The following is a 24,833-nucleotide window of genomic DNA, read 5'->3' on the forward strand; positions in this document are numbered from 1 at the left end:
GACCCCAAGCTGTAAAATTTAATTCTCATTTAGGTGTGGGACATTCTTGATGACACAGAGAGATTTGGGACTTTCCCTTATAACGCTAAGAGTAACAGGCGCTTCTTGCTTTGTGTGTGTGTGTGTGGTTTTGAGTAACAAAGTTCTGGTTGAGCTCTTGTTCTTCATTATCAGAGTTTAATCTGTAAGGAAGAATTAGTAATACTTCACACCATTATTGTGAGGACAAACTGACATAATGTATTTGAATGTTAATTATTTTTCCATCAGGGAACAGAAACATCATTTATTTCCCCTATGTTTACAAAGGAAACCCTGGTGGCGTAGTGGTTAAGTGCTACAGCTGCTGACCAAAAGGTAGGCAGTTCAAATCCACCAGGTGCTCCTTGGAAACTTGATGGCGCAGTTCTACTCTGTTCTATAGGGTCACTATGAATCAAAATCATCTCCACAACAACGGGTTATGTTTAGAAAGACAGAAAGATGTGGCAGTCTGCTTCCATAAAAATTACAGCATTGGAAACCCTAAGGAGCAGTTCTGCTCTGTCCTATAGGATCAATATGAGTTGGAAATGATTCAATGGCAATCGGTTTGATTGGTTTTTTTATGGTTAGAAAAAGGAGCCATGGTGGCACAGTAGTTAAGTGCTCGGCTGTGAACCAAAAGGTTGGTGGTTTGAATCCAACAGCTGCTCCACAGGAGAAAGATGTGGCAGTCTGCTTCTGTAAAGATTAACAACTTTGGAAATCCTATGGAGCCATTCCACTCTGGCCTACAGGGTTGTTTGAGTCAGAATCAACTTGATGGCAATGGGTTTTTTGCTTATGGTTAGAAAGCCTGCTTAATGATTTGCTTTAAGGAATTGTGACTGGTTTTCTTCGTCAATTTCATTCTAATACAACATCAATGGCTTAAAATTAACCAAATATGTGCTAGTGCTACCATCATAAAAAAAAAAAAAATTAAATGACTCTTTGTCCCTTTCTTTCAGGGTGCTTTCCCTTGTTTAGCCTTTAAGGTACAGATCCTCTCTAAAAGCTTTCTTGAGTCACAGGAGAAGAATGCAGTAAACACCATACTCACATAATCCTTTGCATATGCCTTCATCAAAGAACAGAGCATGCTCAGCTCTAACGTCCAGTTTGCTTTTTACCTAATTCAGTGGAACATGAGCTCTTTCAAAGCTCTGTTGCTAGAATCTAGAGCCTATAGGACAGGGTAGAACTGCCCCCACAGGATTTCCAAGGGGCACCTGGTGGATTTGAACTGCCGAACTTTTGACCTTTTGATCAACAGCCAAACTCTTAACCGCTACACCACCAGGGTTTCCAATAGGCACTTAATAAACATTAAATGAATAAACGAATGAATGAATAAAATGTGTATAGCATAGCAAATTTGGTTGGAATGCTGGATTCCTAAAGGAGTTACAAGAAATAAAGAAAAAAAGGTTGAATTCAGATATTAAAACAACAACAACAAAAAAAAACCAAACCCAGTGCTGTCGAGTTGATTCCGACTTATGGTGACCCTATAGGACAGAGTAGAACTGCTCCATAGAGTTTCCAAGGAGTGCCTGGTAGATTCGAACTGCCGACCCTTTGGTTCACAGCTGTAGCACTTAACCACTACGCCACCAGGGTTTCCGAATTCAGATATTAGCATTTCAAAATACTCTTTATACTCTTTAAGCATCCTTATAAAGGATATTATACTTTTTAGGAGAACAGATCACGAGATATAGCAATAGTCATATTTACTTGGCAGAATCAGCTTCTGTATTTGCTTACATGAATGTTCTGGCTTATTGTATTCTTCTCTTTTTTAGTGTTCTCATTTGGGAGATGAGAATACTATTACCTACCCACTATGGATTGCGAATATTATAAAAGCAAGTAGGAAAAATGGATACAATTTGTGATCCTTAGAAGTAAAGACTGTAGATGTTTTTAAACCAAATTCTCCCAATTCTCAAACACAACGTGGTTGGCTCTTGGGCATTTTGGGGACAATATAAACCCTTGCAGGCCATAGAGGCTATGTGTTAAATGGACATATTAATTTAGGTTAGGGGTTAGGAAACTTTTTCTGTAAACTGCCAGATGGTAAATGTTTTAGGCTTTGTGAGCCAGTTGGTCTCTTTCTCAACTATTCAATTCTGCAGTTGCCCCACAAAAGCCCATACAGACAATATATAGATGAAAGGGTGTGACTGTATTCCAACAAAATTTTATTTACAGAAACAGCTGAGCAGGATTTGGTCCTGTGAGCAATAGCTTGTATATCCCTGATTTGGGCTAAAGGCTTGAATAAGTTCAAAATGTTCCGAGATTTTTAACTTTTCAGAGGATACATTTGACAGCAGGAAAATATTCCATTTTTAAGGATATAAACACTCTGTGCTGTACAAGACTCTGATAATTCCCATTCATTTTTAATTTCAAGCATTTCTCTGTGGCATAATTTTACATGAGGCTTTAGAATTCAAAACGGCATGTTCATAAATTATTACTTGGATTTTATGTATCTAACAAACAAACAATATTTAGTTTAAATTTATTTACATTTTTAGTTTGACTCTCAGGACTACAGCACCATGCTCTGCCGAGAACACTTACTGTATACTTGTAATTGTCCACGAAAGGAGTTTTTGCCGCGTGAGTTTTCGGCTCTGCACTCGTACGTGCCTGCGTCGTCCAGCTGCACGTTGGGTATTTCCAGCATCGCCTGGGATTTCCGCAGACGCGCTTTACTCGGAATATAACCGTTAACCTTCATCCATGTGATTGTCGGAACGGGGCTGCAATAGGGAGCAAACATACTGTTAATACACTTCCTGCCATTAGGAATATAGATTCTGTTATCTGGTAATTTAAGCACTTAATAGGCTGAGTGCCATAAAATGCAATCACAATTAAAGACCATGTGCTGGTTGATATACTTCACTTTCCGTGTGGATTGTCTGCTAAGTAGTTAGATGACAAGGGGATAATTTCCTTTTCTTTCATATTTCAGGAAAGCAATTCAGAGAGAATACCTTGTACAATTTAATACATTATACTTTATTTTCAAAAACTTAGAATTTTTAAATGACAAAAGTAATTAGGAGAAACTATGAAAGAAATATGTGCTTACTGCAACAAGTCAAACAAGAGTAGTGATTTAAATAAACAAAGAAACATTTCTGTTCCCACCCCTGCAAATCTCTTCTTTCTGCAACAGAGTTTGTATGTAATTTTCCACCTTGTCTCTATGATGCATATATACACATACGCATATAATGAGTTATTTTTATTTTTTTATAAATGTAAATCTTGTGTACTTGCTATTTATTATTAAAAGATTAAATCCATTACATAGTCGCCTGACTTATTCTGGGTAATAGCTGAGTATTATTCTATTGTGTGGATGTGGATATACCAGAATTTAACTCTCTGTAATTAGACATTCAGCTTAGTGCCAGTTTTGGTTTTTTTCTTTTTCTTTTTTTGACCACTTAAAAAAAAAAAAAAAACTTCCATAAACAGCCTTGCACATATATCATATACTATTGCTTTTATTTTCTGCATCAGATGTTCACAAAAGTGGGATTGATGGGTCAAAGAGCATGCACATTTTTCATTTTAATAAGTACTGCCAGATTGTTTTTCAATAATAGCAGTTCCCACACCTATCAGTAATGTATGAGACTGTTTTCCCAGATCCTTGCTAGCATTGTGTGTAAGCAATCTGTTTACTATTTGTCAGTATTGACAGGTAAAAAATGGTATTTTGTTGCTATTTTAATGAGTATTTCCCTCAACTTTAAGAAGGTTGAATATCTTTTCATAATCTTATTGGCCCTATGCATCTGCTTTTGAGAGAATTGTCTGCTTATGCTATTTTTCTTTTTGGTTTACATCTTTAAAACTTAATTTCTTAGACTTTTTTTTTAATACATTAGGGCCATTACCACTTTGTTTCTCAGAAATATTCCTTTCTAGTGTATTGTGATGGCATCTGTGATACAATTTATAAACTTTTTTTTTTTGTGAGAAACAAACATGTCTATAGCTCCAATTATACTTCTGGATTTCTTGCTTATTTAGAAAATTGTCTCCGAAGTCAGATTCATGCCAATATTTTATGCCATAATTCTTACAGTATTATTTTAAAATTATTTTGAAGTGTTTCTTTAATCTATCTGGACTATATTCATGTTTTTGGTGTTAGTAAGGAATCTAACTTATATAATAAATAATAATCTACTTATTTCAGTATTATTCAATAAAATTCTTTTCCCACAGCACTTGAAATTCTGCTTTTGTCGTATAATTGGTTCCGACATACTTGAATCTGTTTAAATCTCTTAGTTTTGTTCTACTTATTTATTTATTACTACGTATTTTTAATGAACTCTATGCTCTGGGCACAGCCTACTTTTTCAGTTTGATATCTCACTATTTCCTTCTACAGCCTCTGACCCAGAAACACATCTCTCTGTTCTTCCAAACGTATCTGTTAAAAACCTTACTAATCCTTTGAGATGCATCCTGAACGGCTCCTCTTCAGGGAAGTCTTTTCCTTATTTACATATCCAGCTGGCAGTTTTTCTTTTAAATAATAAAGTGCTTTGCTTATACTACTCACATCTCTTATAATATTTTGCCATGGATTATAATTACTAATTATAGGATATGTTTCCACTAATTTTTGCTTATAGAAGTCCTGGCAATGTTTCCTACTTTAAACAATGCTATCATAAACACCCTTGCATATATTTTAACACCTTCAGATTTGTTCCTTAAGAATAAAACAGAGAATTAAAATGCTGGATTGCAGAGTTGGCAATTTTCATTTGTTTGTTTAAGTACATATTGTCAGAATTCAAAAACATTTAACCTTGCATTTAACATAACCCTTTTTTGGTCATAGCATATTGTTCTCTTTGTATATATCTAAATTGGTTTATGATTTTTTTTTAACTAGAATGTTTGCATCTATACTCAAAGTGAGATTGTAGCTTATTAAGTTGTTGGTTTGTTTGTGTGCTTATTTATTAATGAGTTGGTTGGTTTGTTTATTTACACCTTTGATAGATTTAGTATCATGGTGATGGATGATAGCTTGATATCCTTCTATAATGTACCAGTTTAATTGTAGGGAATTTATGTGTTCCTTGGAACACTGATAAGTCTCTCTCTCTGGATTGGACATCATCAGTGGCAGTAATTATTTGACAGTGTTTTCAACTTCTATGTTTTCTTTAATTATGTGGTGTTTAAATTTCTGTTTATATCAATTTTGGTAATCCATGTTCCTCAAAAAAAATCAACTATTTGATCCATATTTTCAGTGTTTTAGCAAAACGTAAAATAAATAGTGATTGTTTACAATTATAAAAATTATTTAATCATGTCGTGGTAGTTCAGCGTGGGCTCCAAAGCCAGACTTCCTGAGTGTAAAAGGCGGCCCTGTAACTGTAACTCATTAAACATCTCATTGCCTCAGTTTCCTCAAGTGTGAAATATGATAGGGATATCACTACCTATCTCAGAGAATTATTGTGAACATTAAACGATTTAAAGTCTCTGGGTGGCGTAGTGGTTAAGCGCTACGGCTGCTACCCAAGAGGTCAGCAGTTCGAATCCTCCAGGCGCTCCTTGGAAAATCTATGGGGCAGTTCTACTCTGTCCTGTAGGGTCGCTATGAGTCGGAATCGACTCGACGGCAGTGGGTTCGGTTTTTGGTTTTTGGCACAGAGTAAGCAGGCAAAAAAAAAAAAAAAAGTTAGCAATGATGATGACAATGTTTGTATCTTCTTTACAATTTTAATGGGATGCATATATGTTTTCTCTATTTTTTTCCCCCCACAGAGATAGCATTGTGTGTTAGCATAATGAGCTGGCAGGAAAGCTAGATTTAAATGCAATTCATATGTAAAGATTTAATGTGATCTCAGTTTTTGTTTCTCCATATGTAAAATGGGGATATTCATTTATTTTGCTGGAATGCAAATATCTTAAGGGCAGTGACTTCATTTCTTTTTTTCAGCAATATGTTCACAGAGTGTTTGATACATAGCTAGTACTTGATACATCTTTATGAAATAAATACATAAATGATGCTAATGATGTTTTGAGGATTAAGTGAGATAAATTACTTGGCAAAACACATGGCAAATAGGGAGTACTCAATAAATGTAAGCTATAAAGACTGTTTATATGATTAGCTTTGTCAAATGTTTGTCTATTTTATTGGTCTTTAAAATAAACACTTTATTTTATTTACTTTGTTTTTTAATCCACAAATTTCTGTGTTTTATTTACTTATTCCTCTTTCTTGATTCAGCTCATTTATATTGTACTCTACCTTTACTTTACCTTTTTGAGCTAAATGATCTGTATATTTACTAACTTATGGGTAATAACAAAAGCATATAAGCTACCTCTTCCTTTGATATTAGCTGTAACCACATGCCGTATGTTTTTATACCTACAGCGGCTTATACAGTTTATGTTTTTTGGAATTTGGTGAATGATCTTTGTAGCTCCACATAGGATCAATTTTTGTGCAACTTCCTTGTTCATCAGGAAATAAAGTCTCTCCTCTTTTGATAAAAGTTTAAAAATTAACTTTTAGATAGATTTGTTAATTTTATAAATCAAATTTTATAATTTTTTTTTCAAAAATTTAAAGCAATTTAGTTTTTCAAGAAATAGAGCATAAAGTAGAGACTGGGAAACTCAGCTCTTCCCAAAATCAATTTCTTCTTTTTTTTTTTTTTTTGTGGGTACCCATATTTGTTTTTTCTTTTTTCTTATGTAATTAGGTATGATTGTAAGTCTGATTTCTGGCAGTGAAATGTAGTGGAAGTATGTCATAAAATCTATGAATCCTCTGATCTCTCTCTTCCTGTGTGGTCCAGGTAGATATTAATGCCCAGGGCAACCCTGGAAGTCACGACTTGAAATAGAAGAGATCAGCTCTCAAAACGGCTGTGTAAGGCAAGTGCTGAACTACTCCCTTACCAATACCAGTCAGTAATCTTCTTTTTGGACATTACGTAAATAAGAAATAAATATCTTTCATATCCTGAAATTTTAGAGTTTATTTGTCACACCTGCTAGTAATACCTTACAAATGTAGAAATTGGGTGTATTGAAATGGTTAACTGCCAAAACAAGGCACAAATATTTGGAATTCACACAGCAATTTGGAGGAATGAGGTGTGGATCTGACAGTAGAAAATGAAAAGATGGAGACCTATGTTACACAGTGGCAAAACATTTGGTAAAATTTTCATCTTTGATAACCTGGGAAGATAGTCCAAGTGCTTATAGAGCCTAGGGGAAAAACAAGTTAGAAAATACAATGTTAACAGTGTGTGTTAACTGTTACTAGCTACATTCATCAAGGTCTTAAAAGAAAGAGATGAACTCAGGAAAAAAAAAAAAATCTGCCTGGGTTGTCAGCAGAACTAACAAAGAATAGAAAGAATGCAAAATGTGGAACCTTGTGGTCTTCCCAACCATGCCTAATTGTCTCAAGATAATTGCCATTACATTGAGAAAGGTCATAGGAACTTGAGAATTCTTCTACGAAATAACTCTGAGTGAAGTTACTGTTACTTGGAATTGACTGCAAGCCAATAGATCAGAAGCCAATCAGATTTAGAAGATGACCATATGACCAACTAAGTCAAGGACCATATAAAATCAAAAAATAAAAACAACGTTTGAATTAGCCTTAAATAAACTTTAGGCTACCAAATATGTACCAAGAGAAATCTAGCTAAAAAAAAACTGTACAATGCCCAATAAGGAAATTCTCAATACTCATTTCGGTTGTTGGCAGGGAGAAAGACAAAAAGGCAAATGTCAAAGGATGGAGCCAAGGTGCCCTGGAGTTTTTTTTTTTTTTTTTTTTTTTTAATTCTCCAGGGTAGACAAGGCAATTTATTCCAAAGAGTGGAATCTGTGTCTAATCAAGGACCCCCCATCCTCCAACACACACACAGAGGAGAAGGGCTTCACAATGAATGACCTGTACAGGAGAATTTCATATGATGGACCAGTGGCTAGTTTGGGTCCCACATTCTTCTCTTTTTCAAGTGAATTTTTTTTTTTTTTCCCTTGTGGATAATCCATTCCTGTTCCACCATCATGTGAGGACACACAACTTATCTTTTAAGTTTATACGTTACAGAGCCAGGGTGAGCGATATCTGGATGTGATAGAGATCTGAAAATCTTAGATTTTGAGCTGGATACAGAGATCAGATGGGATTTGGTTTATCTCCCTTGGGGAGGGAGTGAATGTGTTCAATACGTGGGAAGAATCAAATTGGTTACCAGAGAAGACTGGCTAGGTGTTCACCAAATCCATTTCCATTTCTTCCTGGGTACACAGTCAGACCTCATTTCCCAGCATCCCTTAAGTAGGGGCATGTGACTGAGTTCTGGCCAATAGTATACAAACAGAAGTGATGATCCAAACACCAGGTTAGGCCTATAAAAACCTTCCACTTGTTCCTCCATTTTCACTTTTCCCTTATCTGCTGGCTAGATGCCGATGCCAGTATTGACTCTTTTGGAAAAATTTTTAAGAAAGCATTTTTATGTCCTCGCTGTAGGGAATGATTAATTTTTCAAATAGGATATAAAACATTTCCGTACTTAAAAATTATTGATATATTTGATTGCATTAATATGAAGAATTTATTTTCATTAAAGGACATAATAAGAAAATAGAAATGCAAGCTGCAACCTGGGAGAAGTTATTTCCCACACAAATAACTGACAAAGATTATAAAAAGAACTCTTACAAATCCATAAGAAAAACAACTCATAAAAATGAGCAAGAGACAAAATAGGAAACACAGATGATCAAGAAACACGAAAAAGCATTCAACCTCATTAATAATCAGGGAAATTCAAATTTAGACCATAATGGAATTCCATTCAATGCCTAACAAATTGGCAAAATGAAGTGCTTTGAAACCTGGCAATATTAATTATAGGCAGTGTGTCAGTCTTAAATACTTAAATACTGGTGGTGGGGATGTATATTGTACAACTACTTTGGAAAACCACTGGAATCATCTTATACAGGAGAACAATTATATATTATATGATCTGAAGATACATTAGTTACAGTCCCTAAGGAAACTCTAGCACATGTCCACAAAGAGCTATGTATAAGATTTTACAGCAATATTTTAAAATAGAAATTTTTGAGATACACTTTGCAGGTAATAAAATAGATCTATTTTAAGTGCATAGTTTAAAGACTTTTAACAAATGAATATACCTATGGAACCACCACCCTAAGTGGGATAATTGAGATACAGAACATTTTCTTCATTCCAAAATCTTCCTCATGTCCCAGTCACACCCTGTCCCTAAAAAAAAAAAAAAAAAATTTTTTTTTTTTCCCCAGGTGATCAAAAATTTTCCTTCCTAAATTTAAAATTACTTTTGCCTATTCTAGCATTTTTTATAAATTGAATCATACAGTATGTACTATTTTTAAATCTGGCTTTTTTGTTCAACATACAATTTATGAGATTCATTCATGTTGTTGTGTGTATCAATAGTTCGATCTTTTTCATTGCTGAGTATATTTCAATGGGTAAACCTCCTAAATTTGTTAATTTTCTACCAAATTGTTTTGTCTATTATAGGTTCTTTGAATTCCCGTGTAAATTTTAGAAGTAGCTTGCTAATTTCTATAGAAATAAAAACCTGATGATATTTTGATTCAAGTTCATTGAAGCTATATATCACTATGGGGAGAATTAACATCTGAACATTAGTGAATCTTGTAATCCATGAACATGTAATCCATGTATCTCTTAATTCATCTAGATATTCATTGATTTCCCGCAGCAAAGTTTGTGATTTTTCAGGTCTTATGCATATTTTGTTCTATTTATACCTAAATATTAATCTTATCAGTTATTTTTGTAGGTTCCTTAAGACAGTCTACATATTCATCTATGTCCTATGCAAACAGAAACAATTGTAATTGTACATTTCCCCCATCTACACATGTTATTTCTTTTTCATGCTTTATGTTATTGACTAGGACCTACCTTAAATGTTGACCAGAAGTGATGAGAAGAGAAAAAAAAGAGGGGGCATATTTAAGTATTTTACCATTTATAAATATGTTGAATGTTGATTTTCATAGATGCACTTTCTGGTTAAGAAGTTTTCTCTCTAATCGTACATAGCTGAGAGTTTTATTATGTATGTTGAATTTTGTCATATGCTTTTTCTACATTTACTAAGATGAACATAAGATTTTTCCCTTTTATTTTATTAATATAATTACATTAATTTAATTTTAAAAGTTAAGCCAACTTTACATTCCTGAAATAAACCCTACATGGTCATGTTATGTAATTTCTTCCTTAAATGTTTGATAGAATTCATTAGTAAAGCTATCTGGGCCTAAAAATGTGTGGTATATTCCAGTGAATGATTACAAATTCAATCTCATTAATAGTAATGGGAGCAATTTATATTTTTCTATTTATTTTTTTTGGAAACCCTGGTGGCATAGTGGTTAAGTGCTATGTCTGCTAACCTAAGGGTCAGCAGCAGTTCAAATCTGCCAGGTGCTCCTTGGAAACTCTATGGGGCAGTTCTACTCTGTCCTATAGGGTCGCTATGAGTGGAAATTGACTCGACGGCAGTGGGGACGGGGATTTATTTTTTGCCAGTTATGGAAATTATCTTTGAAGGAACTTGCTTATTTGATCTAGGTATAAAATTCATTGCTAATGTTGTTCATAAAATTCCCTTCCTGTTCTCTTAATGTTTTAGCACAGAAATGTAGTAACTTTTCCTTTTTTACGCTTGATATTGGTAATTTGTGTTTTATCTCCTCTGCGTTTATGTTTACCAATTTTGTTGGTATTTTCTAAAAACTGGTTTGGGCTTCACTGTTTTCTTCTCTATTGTCTGTCTGCACTCAATTTCCGTAATTTTTGCTCCTTAATCTTTCTTTACTTTTACTAACTTTGAGTTTGAATTGCTTTTCCATTTCTAGTAGCTTGTTATTGTTTAGGTGCCCTCGAGTCAGTTCTGACTCATAGCGACCCTATGCACAACAAAACGAAACACTGCCGTGTCCTGAGCCATCCTTATAATCATTGCTGTGCTTGAGCTCCTTGTTGCAGCCACTGTGTCTATCCATCTCATTGAGGGTCTTCCTCTTTTCCGCTGACCCTGTACTCTGCCAAGCATGATGTCCTTCTCCAGGGACTGATCCCTCCTGACAACATGTCCAAAGTATGTAAGATGCAGTCTTGCCATCCTTGCCTCTAAGGAGCATTCTGGCCACACTTCTTCCAAGACAGATTTGTTCATTCTTTTGGCAGTCCATGGTATATTCAATATTCTTTGCCAACACCACAATTCAAAGGCATCAACTCTTCTTCAGTCTTCCTTATTCATTGTCCAGCTTTCACATGCATATGATGTGATTGAAAGTACCATGGCTTGGGTCAGGCGCACCTTAGTCTTCAGGGTGACATATTTGCTCTTCAACACTTTAATGAGGTCCTTTGCAGCAGATTTGCCCAATGCAATGTGACTTTTGATTTCTTGACTGGTGCTTCCATGGCTGTTTGTGGATCCAAATAAAATGAAATCCTTGACAACTTCAATCTTTTCTCCGTTTATCATGATGTTGCTCATTGGTCCAGTTGTGAGGATTTTTGTTTTCTTTATGTTGAGCCCTGGTGGCACAGTGGTTAAGAGCTTGGCTGCTAACCAAAAGGTCAGCAGTTCAAACCTACCAGCTGCTCCTTGAAAACCCTGTGGGGCAGTTCTACTCTGTCCTAAAAGGTCACTATGATTTGGAATTGACTCGACAGCAATGGGTTTTCTAGTTGCTTAGGTGGAAGTTTAGATCATTTTCAAATTTTCTCTTTTTAAGAGATATAAATTTACCTCTAAGTACTACTTTAACTGTACCACATGCATATTGAGTGTCTATTATTATTCAGTTCGCAATATTTTATAACTTCCTTTTGATTTCTGCTTTGAAAATTTGGTTATTTAGATGCATGTTTTGAATTTCCAAATATTTGGTGATTTTTCTCAGAACACTTTTGTTGTTTATGTATAATTTAATTTTGTCATAATCAAAGAATTTCTAAATTTTCAATCCTTTTATTAGAAGTGCGATCTGTCATATGGCCCAACATACTGTTTATCTTTGTGACTGATCCATGTGCAGAAGGTTTATTCTGTTGTTGTTCATTATAGAGTTTTTTATATATCAGTTAGGTCAAGTTGGTTAATAAACCCACTGCTGTTGAGTCGATTACTGACTCATAGCTACCCGACAGGACAGAGTAGAACTGCCCCTATAGAGTTTCCAAGGAGTGCCTGGTGGATTCCAACCACCGACCTTTTGGTTAGCAGCCGTAGCTCTTAACCACTACGCCACCGGGGTTTACAGTTGGTTAATAGTTGTACTTAATTCTTCTGTACTTCAATGATTTTCTGTCTTCTAGTTCTTCAAATTAATAAATTACAGGAGAAGAGTATTACTTTACTGGTTTTCTGTCCTCCTGTTCCTGTTCTTATCTTCTTATAATTGATAAATTACCCAAAAGGGTGTTAAAATCTCCAACTGTTATTACGAATATGTCAATTTCTCTTTTAAGTACTGTCAGATTTTGCTCCACGCATTTTTAAGTTTTGTTATTAGATGCATATACATTCTGGATTGCACGTGTTATTGATGAATTGGCCTTTTTACTATTATAAAATGCCCATCTTAATCTTAGGTAACCTTCCTTGTGCTGAAGTGTACTTTGTCTGATATTAAGGTTGCCACAACAACTTTCTTATATTAATGTTTCCATGGCATGGTTTTTTCCAATCATTTTGCTTTTAACCTAGCTATATCTTTATATTTAAAATGGGCTCCTTGCACATGTTATTCATAGGATCTTTCTTTTTAATCTCGTTTGACAATGCCTGCCTTTTAATTGGTGTGTTTAGTGAATTTACATTTGATATAATTATCTGTGGTTGGTTTTAAGTCTAACATAATAATATTGTTTTTCTCCCTATTCCATCAGTTTTTGTTCTTTTTTGTCCTCTTCCGTTGTCTCATTTTCTATTGATTATTATCAGTATTTCACTTGAGTCCCCTATTGGCTTACTCATTGTAGCCTTTTGTTCTTTTGTGTGTATGTGAGTGTGTATATGATCATTCTAGAGTTTGTAATATATATCTAACAACATTATCCTTACATTTTCCTCTTCCTTCCTTTGTGGTATTCTTATGATACATATTATTTCTATATACTTTATAAACCCTCCAATACATTCTTATTATACTTCTTCAGAGAAAGAGGTAGAAATTAGAGATTTTTAAAAATTAATAAAAGAAAATATATTTTATATTTACATACAGTATTTAAACCACTTCTGGTACTCTCAATTCCTTTGTGTGGGCTGGAATTTCCGAATAGAATTACTTTTTGTTCAGCCCAAAGAGCTTTTTTTTTTTTTTAATCACTTTTTGTAGTACATTTCTATGGAACAAGTTATTATTGGTTTTTTTTTTTTTGCCTGACATCTTAATTTTGCTAACATCGTAAGTTTTCAAGGATATTTTCACTAGATAAATAATTCTAGGTTGACTATTTCTTTAAGTTTTTTTTTTTTTCTTATGTCATTGGTTTTCAGCAGTTAGATTATGATGTGTCTTGATTTGTTTATCTTTGTGTTTATCCTGCATATGGTTCATTGAACTTCAGGGATCTATGGATTTATGTTTTACAAAAATGTCTATCATTTTGGCCATAATCTTCAAACATTTTTTTCTACCCAGCTTGCCCTCCTGAGACTCCAATTTTATGTAAGTTAGATAACTTATTTTTGTCCATAAATATCTTAGAATTATTATCTCTTTCTTTATATACATTTTATATAACTTCTATTGTTCTATCTCCAAGTTCATTGATCTTTTCTTCTAAAGTGTCTAATCTGCTGTTAAGTCAATCCAGTAAATTTTTTTTTATTTCAGTCATGATGCATTTTCATTTTAGAAGTTCTATTTTTTTGCAGTTCCCATTTATCTCTTTATTATTTTGATGTGTTTCTTTAAATGACTGAACACATTTATAAGAATTACGTTTTTTGTCAATTCCATTGTATCTAATACATTTGGTGTGTTTTTATTGACTGATTTTTCGCCTGTTTATAGTCCACTTAGCTTTTTACTTCTTTTTCTTCACATTTCCAGTAATTTTTACTGAAGCCTGGCATTTTGAGGTGAATGAATTTTGTTTTTGTCACTTACTATGCGTTGGATTTTGTTTTGTTTTGTTTTATGGCATGCAGTTCATGTACTTATGGTTTAGCTTCATCCTTCTAACATTTGTTTGTGAACTTTGTTAGGGTGGATCCAGAGTTGCCTTTATTTCAGAACTGGTTTAACCTTAAGACTTGGTCTTTCTGGGATCTCTACTGAATACCACGTTTCCAACAAGGTTTCAACACTCTGGCTGCTGAAAATTGAATGTCTCCCGATACTGTGGTATAGCTAACGTTTTTTTTTTTTTTTTAGCTCCCCAAAGCTTTTTCCTTCTCCAATAGTTGTACTTGGCCCTTATTTGTGGAGTTTCACCTTATTCATATGTAACTTATTATTTAGTCGTATACTAAATGGGACCCCAATGCAGATTCATGGATGTTCTTCTCCGTATATCTTCCTGCTTTCTGCTTACTTTGCTCCCAGAATTTCAGTCACTTTAACCTTCCTGAACTCCCTTCTCTGTCTTATCAACTCAGTGAAACTTTGACGCTCATCTTGAATTCCCCCCATGTGTCAAGGTCTGGTACATGCCTCCAGGAAAATACTGTGGAATGGTCAACTTCCCTTATTTGTTTTCATTCTCTGAGGGGTCATGCTCCTGTACTGTCTGTTATCCAATATATGAAATCAATCATCTCATATATTTTGCTCAATTTTATTTATTTTTTTTCATTGTACTTTAGGTGAAGGTTTACAGAACAAATTAGCTTCACATTAACCAGTCAGTATACATATTGTTTCCTGGAAACCTTGGTGGTGTAGTGGTTAAGTGCTAGGGCTGCTAACCAAGAGGTCGGCAGTTCGAATCTGCCAGGCACTCCTTGGAAACTCTATGGGGCAGTTCCACTCTGTCCTATAGGGTCGCTATGAGTTGGAATCAACTCTATGGCAGTGGGTTTATATATATTGTTTTATGTCATTGGTTAACAACCCCATGACATGTCAACACTCTCCCTTTTCTACCTTGGGTTCCCTATTACCAGCTTTCTTGTGCCCTCCTGCCTTCTAGTCCTTGGCCCTGGGATGGTGTGTCCCTTTAGTCTCTTTTTGTTTTATGGTCCTGTCTAATCTTTGGCTGAAGGGTGAACCTCAGGAGCAACTTCACTACTGAGCTAAAAGGGTGTCTGGGGGCCATACTCTTGGGGTTTCTCCAGTCTCTATCAGGCCAGTAAGTCTGGTCTTTTTTTGGGTGTTAGAATTTTGTTCTACCTTTTTCTCCAGCTCTGTCTCAGACCCTCTATTATGATCCCTGTTAGAGCAGTCTGTGGTGGTAACTGGGCACCATCTAGTTGTACTGGCCTCAGTCTGATGGAGGCCGTGGTAGTTGTGGTCCATTAGTCCTTTGGACTAATCTTTCCCTTGTATCTTTAGTTTTCTTCATTCTCCCTTGCTCGCAAAGGGGTGAGACCAGTGGAGTACCTTAGATGGCCACTTATAGGCTTTTTAAAACCCTAGATGCTACTCATTGAAGCAGAATATAGAACATTTTCTTTAAGAACTATGTCATGCCAATTGAGCTAGATCTTTCCTGAGACCATGGTTCCTACATTAATTTAATTTTCTAATTGTTTATAGTCAAAGCCTGGTGTGGTGCCAACTACTCTGCAACGCCTAGTAGTGGAAGTCCAATATTGCTTTAATAAGGGAAAAAATAAATCTGGGAATAATCTAATGTCCACATTTTATATGTTTATATATTTTCATTATTATATATTAGATAAAATAAAGAAACTACTTCTACCTTCAACACCATGGGGAATTCTTAGAAACAAGGGTTAAGAAACAAAAGCAAGTCACAAAGGACTACGCATGGTATAATAACCACTTTAGCAATGTTCAAAAATCAGGCAAAAATGAATGATACAATTTTAGAGATTTATCCATATGTGATAAAATAATTTTGTTAAAACAAATCACAAGGAAATGATGAACAAAAATTGTAGCAGATGGTATTGAAGTGGAGCACATAGTAAGCTTCAGAATTATTATTACTATCAGTGTTATACTGGTATTTAAGTTAGTTGCTAGTTTCACAATTATTCTTTTGTTTTAAATCAAATATTGTATTAACATTTTTATAGACCAGAAATGTTTAATTTTTTAATTCCTCACTGGTGTGTTCTCAGTGACAATCGTTATCCTTTTTCAAATGTAAATTTTGGTGGAAAATTAAACTTTATTTTAACATGTAGATTGTTTTTATGCTCATCTTATCATCATCGAGTTATCATCATCAGGTTTTATAACTATTTGTTTATGTGATGACATCTTTAAGTATGGCTTTACTATATATATTTTTAATTACAGATGTAAAATCATTCATATTTTCCCGCTGGCCTAGAGTAATAATGCAGCAATAATTTTCAATTTCATCTTGGAGGACAAATGGCTTCTGATACTTTACATTGTTTCTTTATCCCTACATTTCCTGTCTATTACTTAATCTACACACAAATAGTTTAATGGAGTGGAGAAGTCCATTGAAAAGAAAGCTTAATTCTTTCATATGAGAATAATAATGGCTTTTTAAAATCCATATTTCTATTAATACCCACAGTAAAAGTCAAAAATACTGAAGTAAACAATTTATTTTTTTCTTTTTCTTCTGTCCCTAATCTTTACATGATTTCTACCTTAGTTTGTGATTTGGAGACCACTAAATGAAATCAAGTTGACCCTCAGTTCTTTACCTAAGAATACACTGTTTCAAATAGCCTTGACCAAAGTTAAAAATGTTATTGTCCTTTTTCCTAAATTCTTAATTTTTAGTGGGATATCCACTAATTTCCTGACTTTTGCTTGAACCATTTTAAGACACCTAATTTATTTAACTGTAATAAAATCTCAATCATTTTGCATCATCTCATTCAATTTCTCAGGGAAAGGAATCCAGTATAAATAGAAAAAAAAATTATGACAAGGAAGGCAAGGCTGTTAGAGTAGCGATGAATAGATACAGGATATGAGATTACAGTTGGCATGAGAAAATTTATCTAGCAGTAAGGAGGCAAACTTGCATTTTGACGTCATGGGAAGAAAAGAGATCTAGCAAGCAACAACAACAAAACTGAGAGCCCTTCTATGGTAAGATGGATTAGGTCAAGTGGATGAGTGAGCAATTTCAAACGCGTTCACTAACTCCTTCAATAACCCTTTTCTGAACTTTACTATATGCCAGAACTATACTAGAAGTGAAGATTAAAAAAAAAAATGATATAATGCTTCAAGGAATTTATGACTTAATTAGAAAGACAGAAAAATGAACCCAATGATTCAAGTACAGATGAAAGGAGGGAACATAGTCAAATAGACCATTAATATTAGACTGGGAGGTGAGGAAAAGCAGCTCAGAGAGATGACATGTGAAATTAGCCTTGAAAGATCAGTAATACTTATTCAGGCAGCAGAAGAATGTTCTTGGCAGGGAAAATGATGAACAGAAACAGAAAAGTATGAGGTAGCATGATAGATTGGGGGAACTTCACATAATTTGGTATGCTGGATGACAATGATGTATACAGGAAAACATTGGCAAGTTTATAGAAAATACAAATTTCCCTTCAAAAATAAAGATGTTTTCAAATTATGGAAGTTTTAAGGGTGTTTATTTTCATTTTTTTTCTTTCTTCTTCCTAATCAATATTAGTATCCTATAACTTTTGCCTCTGAGTTATTAGAGGCTTTGGAATGTGAAAATGTTAAAAAAGAAAAAGCATTAATGTAATGGCTGAAAACTCATTTGAAAGGATTTCTGAATTCAATGATATGTACAAGCTATTATTAAATTCGAGCCCCTGTTTGGTGCAAACAGTTAAACTTTCTCAACTACTAGCAGAAAGGTTGGTGGTTCAAACCCACCCAGAGGCACTTCAGAAGACAGACCTAGAAATCTGTTTCCAAAAGGTTACAGCTGTGAAAACCCTGTGGAGCAATTCTACTTTGGACACAGGGAGGCACCATGAGTCAAAATCGACTCAACGGCAACTAACAACAACAATAACATTAAATGAAATTGTGATCCAGAGCTTGCTGGAGGTGTTAACTTTTTACAGGCATGTTGAATAGCTTTTTTTTTTTTTTCTATGCATTTACATTGTCTATCACAATGCAGCGAAGTTAAAGGATTTTTGCTCTTTTCAAATAACTTATTTGTTATCAAGGATTATTCATTTATTAAATAAATATTTATTGAGCACCTTATGTTCCAGGCAGTATTGCAATCACTTGGGATTTTTAAAAAATTTATCCAACAGCACAGTAAGATTTATATCTTCTTAATATAATTCAAAAATATATTGTCCAAAATAGTAACCTAAAAGTGAGGCTGTTGCTTAGAAAGAAGAGTGATTTTAGCTCTCGGAAGAATAAGTGGAAACGTCAGCTTTGATGGTAAGGCAGAGCCCAGTTATATCTTTCCCTATTTTAGTTCTTTGAAATAATATCTGTTCAACTACATGTTTGATTTTTCATGTATAATAAGCAATGCAAGTTAAAGAAGATAAAGACATTTTTCTTTTTTTCTCTATGTAATGGTATACTGAGGATTGCATTATTCATTTAGCTCAAAAATATCTCCGTTAATAACAGTAGAAGACTACGTAAAGGCATATTGAAATTCTGACACAAGCTTTTTGTTATGTGCTGTTGAAGTGACAGGATAAAAAGTGCCTCCAAATGTAGTTCTAGAAAGTCAGGAAAGTGTTGGATGAACTTTGACCATTGTTGAAGTCATTAAAGAGATTTTCTAAAGATCATTTTTATATAAGTGATGAGGTAATGTGTAGAATCTGTCAAGGCAGAAGGAATACTTAGCTGTAAAGATTTAACGATTTCAAAGGAAAGTACTCCCCAACTGCAAATCACTATTCAGAGACAAATTGTAGGTCTGTCGAATGGAGCTTCCTATTTTCCTTGCATAAGTCACAAGTGAGATATGAATTTTACATCTGAAAATATATACAGTTATGGCTCCTTTGTGACTTGCACAAAAAAGAAAAAAAATGCTGTATATCTTTGATAGAAACAGAAGGAACCAAATTTTATAACTTTTCCCTAAGAAAGCACATGAAAAGCCAACATAAAAAAAGTTATTGAGCCAAACCTCTTTTTTTTAAATTTATGATCCTGTATCTCAAAAAAAGAATAAAACTCAACAGCTAACGTGTGTGATCACTACTATCTAAACAACATGTAAAATTTTTGAAGGGAAAAGTTTTCTATGTAAAAGTTCGGAAACTCTCAAGGGCATTGGGTGCGATGCCTAGGTCCTTCTTCAGAGGAGGGTATATTGGATACCACCCTTGAGGCAAGGGACTACTTCAAGAGCTTCCAAATAATTGGACTTACTGGTACTCAGAAGAAATTAACTGTTTCTGGCTTGAACATAAGTTTTAAACTCTTTCTGGTTTCTTATTTTCTGATTAAAGTAATAACTCATACCCTTCCCATGATATTATTTCTGCTCAGAACTAAAGAGTCACAACTCAGAATATGTTCTATCACTTTCAGTTATTTTAGGCAAATAATCTAGTTTAAGAACTCTGGAAGGCTCTTTGTGAATTATAATCTGGTATGGTCTTTATGTTTTTATCATTACATGATCTTTATATTTTTGTGATTGCTTTCCAGGATTTACTAATTTTTCTTTCCATTTAAAAAAAATAATGTGACAGTGAAAGATGTCAGTTCTGAGGCCACCCCATGTTCCAAATATAGGCAATTGGATACCTTCTTTTCCCATATGTAGTTCTGCTCTGGCTCTTTTTATACGCTAGAGAAAACCCTCAAATTCAACCAAATGGGAGGGCTCAGGGGAATCAAAGGTCAAATTACCCTTGTCAAGCAAAATCAAGACTAGTTTTGCAGATGGGTGAGGGAATTTTCTGGTACAACACCATAACTATTCATTAAATGATTCATTAAACTATTATATACAATATACTATGATGTGTTAGGCTTTGTAATAGACCATGGAATTACAATGGTGGGCATGATAGATGTAGAGCTTTCATACAATTAGGTAATAAATAAAGACTAATAGGTATGATTTGGAGAAAGTACACAGATAGGATTGGGGGAAATGGTGGTTCAGAGGTAGAATTCTCACCTTCTGTGCAGGAGACTTGTATTTGATTCCCGGCCAATGAACCTCATGTCTAGCCACCACCTGCCTGTCAGTGGAGGCTTGCTTGTTGCTATGATGCTGATCAGGTTTCAGTGAAGCTTCCAGACTAAGACTGACTAGAAAAGGCCTAATGATCCACTTGCAAAAATCAGCCACTGAAAACCCTATGGATCACAACAGTCCTGTTCACAACCGATCATGGGGATGGCACAGGACCAGGCAGTGTTTCATTCCATTGTGCATGGGGTCACCATGAATTGGGAGCTGACTCAATGGCAGTTAACAACAACAACAACAACAGAGATACGAGCCCCCAATCCATTATGGTGAGGAGCAGGGAAATATTTCTCAAAGGAAGTGCCACTCAGTTCATACTGGAAGTATGGGTAAAAGTTACCTAAGCAATGAAGAAAGTTAAAATGTTCTAGGAGGAGTCATATCACCTGCTGACTCCCAGGGGTGAGAGAGAAAATGAAGCATTTAATGAACAGAAAGAAGTTCAGTAAGTATGGGTGGTGTTGGGTTAGCAGTAGCTAGTGACAAGTCTAAGAGGTAGGCAAGGGTGAATATGAAGGGCCATACAATAATTCTAAAGAGTTGGACTTTTTCTAATGCTTAATGAAAATCTTTGAAATGTTTTAAGCAAGAATGTGATGTTTATATTTAAGACGGGCCTCAACAAACTTTTCCTTAAAAAGGAGAGAGAGTAAATATAATTGGTTTCTCACTGTTGCAACTACTCCACTCTGCCATTATGAGAAACCAGCCATAGACAATATATAAATGAATGGGCATGACTGTGTCCCAATAAAGTTATTTTATAAAAACAGGTGACCAATCCATGGGACATAATTTGTGGACCCCTGGTTTAGAAACTTATAGACATAGCAAGGAGAATGCACTAAAAATAAGCAAGATAAGATGTAGGGAGAAAAATTAGGAAGCTGATGAAGAAATTTACATGAAAGATGACTCTGATTGAGACAAAAATAATGGGGTGGAGTTATAAAGTGACCTATTCAACAGGTATTTAAGAGACAGAACAAGCAGGACGTGATGCTGAATGGAATGTGAATGATAAGAAAGAGAGCTGGCAATGTTAGTTTATAGGTTTGTGGCTTCTCTAACTGGACGATGAAAAGAAAGAATATTAACAAGGCTCTTACTATATGCCAGACACTGTTGTAAACTCTTTGTATATATTAGCTCATTTATTTTATTCAACGCTATTTTAGTAGTGATTACCATTTCTCTCATTTTACACAAAAGATTCAGAGAAATCAAGGAATTTTCCCAAGATCACACAATTAGAAAGTAAAAAAACCGTATTCAACATGAAGCATTCTTATTCTAGAACCCACCCTGAATGATAGAGCTGGATACTGAGGCAGGGATATCCAGAGAGAAGCAGGTTTGTTTATTTGTTGTTGTTATTCTTGTGTCTGCGTACTGTGTGTATGGTGGAGAGAGAGGGTGGTAATGATTAATCATATTATGGTTAAGTTAACCTTAGATGCTTGCAGACCATAAAGCAGAGATATCTGGGGTAACATTTGAATATGCTAGTCAGGACCTCAAAAAATATTTTGGTCTGAAGACGTAGATTGGGGGTTGTCAATATGAAGAAGGAATTTAGCGCCACAGGAGTAGATGAGATCACCATAGAGTGGGTAGAATGAGAAAAGAACCCTGAGGAACCTCAGCAACTGAGATGAAGAAAAGATTCTACAAAGATAAGAAGAGTGGCCAGGAAAGTATGTGGAAAACTAGGATAGTGTGGAATATCACAGATGGTATAGGAAGAGAGGGTTTAAAGGGAGAAATATCAAGAAAAAGTTGGATTCCCTTGAAAGCAGAGCCTGAGACAAGTGGTTGGTGATTGTAGGAAGCAGGGGTGAAGGAGCAGGGAGAGTGATACAGGACATCTTGTGAAAACCAATATAAAAATGTGTGCTATTGAGGTTGCTGCTATAGATAATGAGGGCTTCATTGCACTGAGGCTTACCGAATGTCTCCTAGAAATATCCATGCAAAACATGGGAATCTGGGGTACCTTTCCAGAAGCTCTTAAGTCTCTTGGTTGAGAATCCACCTTGGGGGATTAACTACCCTCATCTTTCAGGATTCACTCTCTTGACAGGCTTTGGAGGCTGCAGAGAGTATCCTAAAGCAGAAAATTGTCTAGACACCTGTGGTACATGTAAGAAAGATGCTAACAGCCTGACTCACAGGGAACTCTCCCTCACACTACACCTAAATAGGAGGTGGCCAAGGCAATGTGAGCACGGAAACGGTCTGCTGAAGGGGGCATGGCCATTGTTGTTGAGTGTTCTTAAGATGTTAAGCAGAGAAGGCAAAACATAATTACTGATTTACTAACAAGGAAATCATTGTTGACTTTAGTAAAGCAGTTCAGTTGGGGTGTGGATGGAAAGGGTCAAATGGTTTTGGGAATTAGAAATAAATATAGAGAGAGCAAGGGTGGGTTTTTTTTTTTTAAGTATGTTTGTGATGAAAAAAACACCTAGAGAGAGTGGTAGGTTTGAGAGTGAATTTTGTTAAGATGGGAGAAAATGTGATTATATTTACATACGGAAGTGAAAGAGAGAAAGAGTGAAAATATCAGAAAGGATAATGATCAATAGAGAATGATCTCTGAGAAAGTAGAAGGGGTAGGATGCAGAACGCAGTTGAATTTGCATTAGGGAGAAAAATGCCTCTTTTTTTTAATAAGAGATAAAAAACAATGGATATGTGTATGGAAGGTTTTTAGGTATGAAGTCGGGAAGCAATCTTTTATCCAATAGCTGTAATTATCTCAGGAAAATAGCAACTGATCAGGTGCACCAGAGAGGGAGGTAGAAGTTTGAGGAGAGTGGTATTGGAATTAATGAATATGAGGACATACCTGACTGGTGGGCAGCACTGAAGGCCTAGGTAAGGATAAGGACAGTACGTTATAGTAGTGTAGATTCATCTGTAGAATTGTCTTTCTTTAGTAATGATGAGCAGTTTGGGTAGAGGCACACAGACATTGAATAGTTAAATTCAGTGAGGATTTGTACAGTTGGTATAAAGAAAGAATATTATGGCAAGGTGGTTAAAGAAATGGGAGAGAGTAACTAATCCAATGGATTCATAAAGGGTAAGAGATGAAGACAGAGGACCTGATAAAAATGGAGGAAATAAGGATCATAGATAAAGGAATTTAGATGTGACTAAAAATTGGATGGGGGTACAGATAGTGCAACAAGAGATTGCTAAGGATGGGAAGTCAGAGTCAGAAAACATGGAAATTGATTTTGTTATTTCAGATGCAAAGCCATTCCACATATTGATGTATCTCTGAAAATAAACCATTTTTAAATAATCTCTCCAATTTTGTTCTTCACTTCTCTTCTACCATCTATTGTTTAACTTTCCAGGGTTCTGTCAGAAAAACAAACTTATTTTCCAGTACCTCTCCCAAATTTGGTGTTTATAGGTTGGAACATTGTAAAATCTGCTTGCCTGGGTTCATTATATTACCTTAAAAACTTTGTACATGCTTTGTAGAAAGTGGAGATGTTAGATTAAAATTCACAAGGAAGATGTGAATTTTATACTACAAAGCTTGTGATCACCATTCTGCATATAAACTCCTCTTTAATTTCCAATCTGTTTTTATTTGCACAAAGAGGTTTATTAAAATGTATAGCCTTTTAAGGTATTGGAAAACAACAGGCATTTTATTAAAACAAAGGGTTAGAAAAAAGTTAAGATTATATTCTGCTTTTGAAATAATGAAACTGAATTTGGAAACCCACCAGCAATATTCATTTATTAAAAAATTTTATTTGTAGATTAAAGTGAGAAATAAATGACCTTCTTTCATATTGATTATACTTATTCTTGTACTCAAGAATTATGTAGAGATTATATGAAAAAAAATTTCCCTTTTAGTAACTACTTGTTAATTTCTTCCCTCCATATGTGAGCAAGAATAAGAAAACAAGTTCAGAATTTAAAAGCAACATTCAGAGACAAATAAATATCATCATAAGTTTGCACGACAAATTCATGCAAGAATTCTATTTTGGTTCAGCATTCCTGGTATAATAAACACTGGCAGACAGTCCTTCCTTAATACTCTTTAGACTTTCATTTTTCATAAATATATAAACATAATAAATCCATAGGATTAGACATCCTTGTAATAAGATTCCCAGTAAAACCTTTCTCCAAGTATTACATTGCTTACTAAGAAGAAACCTGAAGTTACTTAATACATTTTCTGTGCTAATTAAATTTACAATGGTGTAATATAGGTAATGCTTTTTCTTTCTATAAAATTTCAATGTGTTTTTATTTATAACCTAGTTACTTCTGTTCAGATCCTATT

General features: G+C 34.7%; 1 protein-coding gene across 1 annotated transcript in view; it reads right to left on the minus strand.

The window, feature by feature from the left end:
• Nucleotides 1-24,833, minus strand: part of CNTN5 (contactin 5) — a 573,072-nt gene that overhangs the window by 300,154 nt on the left and 248,085 nt on the right. The window contains exon 8 of the mRNA XM_049889682.1: nucleotides 2,620-2,801. Coding sequence (XP_049745639.1) covers nucleotides 2,620-2,801 — 182 coding nt within the window. The remainder of the gene's footprint in view (nucleotides 1-2,619; nucleotides 2,802-24,833) is intronic.

This window comes from Elephas maximus, chromosome 7 (genome assembly GCF_024166365.1).
Source record: "Elephas maximus indicus isolate mEleMax1 chromosome 7, mEleMax1 primary haplotype, whole genome shotgun sequence".
Lineage (NCBI taxonomy): Eukaryota > Metazoa > Chordata > Mammalia > Proboscidea > Elephantidae > Elephas > Elephas maximus.